This window comes from Apostichopus japonicus, chromosome 16, assembly GCF_037975245.1.
Source record: "Apostichopus japonicus isolate 1M-3 chromosome 16, ASM3797524v1, whole genome shotgun sequence".
Taxonomy (NCBI): domain Eukaryota; kingdom Metazoa; phylum Echinodermata; class Holothuroidea; order Aspidochirotida; family Stichopodidae; genus Apostichopus; species Apostichopus japonicus.
This window is the reverse complement of record NC_092576.1, coordinates 16,763,611-16,768,610: the sequence shown is the minus strand read 5'-3', so window position 1 is coordinate 16,768,610 and position 5,000 is coordinate 16,763,611. Positions and strand designations below refer to the sequence as shown.

At 32.0% G+C, this 5,000-nt stretch overlaps 1 protein-coding gene across 15 annotated transcripts in view; it reads right to left on the bottom strand.

The window, feature by feature from the left end:
* The window catches only part of LOC139982976 (uncharacterized), a 31,011-nt gene that overhangs the window by 14,238 nt on the left and 11,773 nt on the right, over positions 1 to 5,000 (bottom strand). For 14 of the 15 annotated variants that reach the window (XM_071996267.1, XM_071996259.1, XM_071996258.1 and 11 more), the window contains 3 exons: positions 3,401 to 3,472; positions 2,553 to 2,624; positions 539 to 610 (listed from right to left, as the gene is read on the bottom strand). In XM_071996267.1, coding sequence (XP_071852368.1) covers positions 539 to 610; positions 2,553 to 2,624; positions 3,401 to 3,472 — 216 coding nt within the window. The remainder of the gene's footprint in view (positions 1 to 538; positions 611 to 2,552; positions 2,625 to 3,400; positions 3,473 to 5,000) is intronic. The other variant, XM_071996263.1, reaches the window with a different exon arrangement.

Below are 5,000 nucleotides of genomic sequence, written 5' to 3'. Positions count from 1 at the left end.
GAAATAATGATCATAGAACAGTAAATGTATGTGTGTCATGGTTAACATGAAATAGGAAAGTTCATCTTCACGAAAACTTACAATGAAGCAGAGAAATCAAGTTGGAAAATGTTTGTCCTGAGAGAACCGTCAAGTTATTTTGAAGAGATTTCGGCAAAGAATAACTCCATAACGTTGCTTGTTCACAATAAATAATCCGTAATACTTACCTGTTACTACTCTATCTTTTAAAAGTCAAGAACTAATTAGTTTCAATTAGTACGTCAGTGTAAACAAGAAACGTATAATGTAGCAACGGACCTTTTAACGATCAATACGTAATAAATAAAGGATCTGATGTTTTTTTCATCCAAGCATGAATACTGGGAAGATCTATTGCTCGAACATTTTTTATGAGGGTTTTATCAGCATTTCATGTAACTGATAGTAATAATTGTTTCTTAATGGAAATATATACATTAGGGGGTGATATATATATATATATATATATATTATTTCTATAAAAACATATAACACTTTATAATGTTAGTTTACATACAGAGTCCGTAAGTGCTCTTGACTAGCAAATATATTTTCGGGAAGGCCTTCTAGGTTGTTGCTATCCAGGTGTCTGTAATGAATATAGAAATAACATCGCAAATAAATAGCCAAATGAATGTTTTATTTGGAGGAAGAAAAAGCAACGTTTAGTACTTGCATTACGCATGTTAATCTATTGAAAAAACATTTAGGTATGTTAACAGATAACCATGTAGACCATTAATATGATATGATATGAAATGATGTAACCGGATAGTCATAAGTAGCGTTCGTTTGAAACAACTAAAAATTGGTAAATGGTCCTTCTTTCATACATTCTCACAATAACAGCATAATATAATGTTCACTAAATTGCGCAAAGCATGCAAATGAAACATGTGTCGACGTTAAATCAGAAAACATGATTCCTTCCTCTAGTATAAAGTCTACCGTGATTTACATGCATATACACAATCCTTTCAAAAGAATATTAGGTAGGTTACTGAAAGGAGTGTTTTGAACCTGACATTTATTAGGTGATTAACTATCATAACAATGACGAATAACATACTACTCAAACTATTTGAAAGAGTTAAGGCTTCAAACCCACTTAATTGATAACCAATCACAATAATGGTTAACAACATATCACTAAAAACTCTCAAATTTAGTTCAGTTCCAGTCATGTAAGTAATAAATATTCACAATAATGACGATAATAACCGTATACACACACATTCAAAGATTCAAAGCGCCAGGGGTGCACTCTTTACAATCATAACACTTGGGTAATACGCCCTTAATGACAGTTATTCAAAGCCGATTAATACGATTTAACACACCAGTAGAATCACTGTGGTCGAGTGGTACGGACTCCGGTTCGTGACACGAAGATCCGGGGTTCGATTCCTACCTTCGCCAGATGAGTCCCAAAAGGACGAAACCGGTCGTGAAGTGGAATTTTTCTGGTGTGTTATTCTTTATTGACTAACTATATATATATATATATATATATATATATATATATATATATATATATATATATATATATATATATCTTTATCTATCTTTCCATCAATCTATCCATCTGTCTATCTATCTATCTATCTATCTATCTATCTATCTATCTATCTATCTATCTATCTATCTATCTATCTATCTATCTATCTATCTATCTATCTATCTATCTATCTATCTATCTATCTATCTATCTATCTATCTATCTATCTATCTATCTATCTATCTATCTATCTATCTATCTATCTATCTATCTATCTATCTATCTATCTATCTATCTATCTATCTATCTATCTATCTATCTATCTATCTATCTATCTATCTATCTATCTATCTATCTATCTATCTATCTATCTATCTATCTATCTATCTATCTATCTATCTATCTATGAGGCGTGCAAGCCTCAGCGTGCAATCCATTGCAAAACAGTAACTGTACATGTACAGGTCAATGTTCTTTTTTATAACAAAACCATATGCATTCATACATGTTTGGCAAATATATAAACTGGTTTCATCCAAAATTCTGTAAACATTAGTTTACACGTTTAGCAAGATGTTAATCTCATATACGTGTTTGAATGATGGTTCTCCATAACTAACCATATTTCTTGTTGATAAAAGACACTGAAACTGGCCAATTAAGCAATCATACTATCTTTTGTTCCTAGTAATTATTACTACCGATATACTCTTCTGGTTTCCAATTACATATTAAGGACCTTTCTATTGAATATAAAAGAAATACTTACAACAGCTCAAGATTTATGATACCAATAAAAGAAAATGAAAGACTCTTGCAGAAAAACAAAGAGTTCTCATAATTCAAACACTGATCATCCTTTCGATCTACACTCGTCATCAATATTATTAAGTACAAAACTTAAATAAACGAAAACGAAAGACTAGTACAGATAGGTTTAGAATGCATTATTCATAGAAGAGCTTCATAATTAAGCCACTTGTCATCCTTTGAATGGACACTATTCATCAATAGTATTGAAAACAAAACTTACAGTTTCACGAGTTTCGTTTGATTTACAAATATATCGCCTGGGAGAGATGCCAATTTGTTTTTAGACAGATCCCTGGAGGAAAAAGTCAAATTGTTTTGTATACAAAAGTTAGTGTGCATAACGTTTCAATCCTAGCAGGATCTTCTTCGGAGACCAATTAGAACACACGAAGAGAGACAGTTGGACAGACAACTAAACTGGGCACTCAAAGTGTGATTTTGTCAGAAATAACTTCATTAACAACCACTTCCAGTGTATTTAATGGAGGATCAAATTTTCGTCCTTTTGGTTATGGACAAAACTTTGTATGTTTTGGTTCAATACGTTTTAATAACTCTGAACTAGAATATGGTAGGCTTTGATCACATTTCAAAACTACAAGACTATATTCTGTCTTAAATATGTATTGTAAGAAATTACATGTGAATGACTTCATTAGTAGAAGAGATTGAAAAGATGAAAATGTTATATTATCACATTTGTTTTGAATTATCAAAACTGGGATTTATAAATTACTTGTATTTATTCTATTGATAATTATACGACGATAACAATTTATAAAGGTGTAAGATAATACATCAAGTTATTGCTATAACAGCATCAGTTTATTTAAACAGATTCCGAAAAGCTATTATCAACCAGCTTATTACTTCAAGAGGAAAACTAATTCACATGTCAAGTTGCATCCTTCAAGCTCTATAACGTCAGAGACGTTATGATCATTGCACAACGATAACGGAACTGAAATGATGAAACCCAATGTATGAAATAACGATCATAGAACAGTAAATGTATTTGTGTCATGGTTAACATGAAATAGAAAAGGTCAAATCTTCACGAAAACTTACAAATGAAGCAGAGAAATCAAGTTGGAAAATGTTTGTCCTGAGAGAACCGTCAAGTTATTTTTGAAGAGATTTCTGCAAAGAATAACTCCATAACGTTGCTTGTTCACAATAAATAATCCGTAATACTGACCGGTTACTACTATATCGTTTAAAAGTCAAGAAGAACTAATTAGTTTCACCAGATAAACGAACAAAATAAAACGAAACAGTTGATGAAAGTCATATTAATGTATATTCAAACGTTTTCGAAGATTTCACATCTTCCTCGTCAGGAAATAGATAATAAAATAATCTCTTATGTATAGTGCATGCGAAAGATGATGACTATGTATGTTCAAAGATATAGGAGGTTCTAAAATAAGTTGAGAATAAATGACGATCCATGTTGAAATAGTTGATTGTTTAAAACGGGTTTAAGTTTCTTGATGTACAGTGCCTCCTTAATTTTAATTTCAAAGTCTGTATAGCCGCTGTCTATGACACTAAAGTTGGTGATGTTAGCTGATCGGCAGTCTATACAGTGAGTGATATGCTCATAGATTGCAGATTTGTCAGATAAGTGCTCCTTGACCCTTGTAGCCAGATGTCTTTTAGTCTTACCGATGTAAGTTTGGTTCTTATCACAGGAACCTTCAAATGAATAGATGACATTGGCTTTAAGGGCCATGGGGGTCTTATCTTTCAAGGAAAAGTAATTACTGACTTTAAACGTTTTGAAAACTATAATACACTTCTTGTTAACGCCTCTAAAATGTTTAGTTAAGGATCTCTTGAAATTTAGTGAAGGGTGACCTATGAATGGAATGGTAATCATGTACTTACTGTCAGTAAGTACATGATTACCATTCCATTCATAGGTCACCCTTCACTAAATTTCAAGAGATCCTTAACTAAACATTTTAGAGGCGTTAACAAGAAGTGTATTATAGTTTTCAAAACGTTTAAAGTCAGTAATTACTTTTCCTTGAAAGATAAGACCCCCATGGCCCTTAAAGCCAATGTCATCTATTCATTTGAAGGTTCCTGTGATAAGAACCAAACTTACATCGGTAAGACTAAAAGACATCTGGCTACAAGGGTCAAGGAGCACTTATCTGACAAATCTGCAATCTATGAGCATATCACTCACTGTATAGACTGCCGATCAGCTAACATCACCAACTTTAGTGTCATAGACAGCGGCTATACAGACTTTGAAATTAAAATTAAGGAGGCACTGTACATCAAGAAACTTAAACCCGTTTTAAACAATCAACTATTTCAACATGGATCGTCATTTATTCTCAACTTATTTTAGAACCTCCTATATCTTTGAACATACATAGTCATCATCTTTCGCATGCACTATACATAAGAGATTATTTTATTATCTATTTCCTGACGAGGAAGATGTGAAATCTTCGAAAACGTTTGAATATACATTAATATGACTTTCATCAACTGTTTCGTTTTATTTTGTTCGTTTATCTGGTTCTACAAATGTAAAACTCTTCCTAAATTTTAATTAGTTTCAATTAGTACGTCAGTGTAAACAAGAAACGTATACTGTAGCAACGGGCCTTATAACGATCAATACGTAAAATATAAAGGATATGATGTT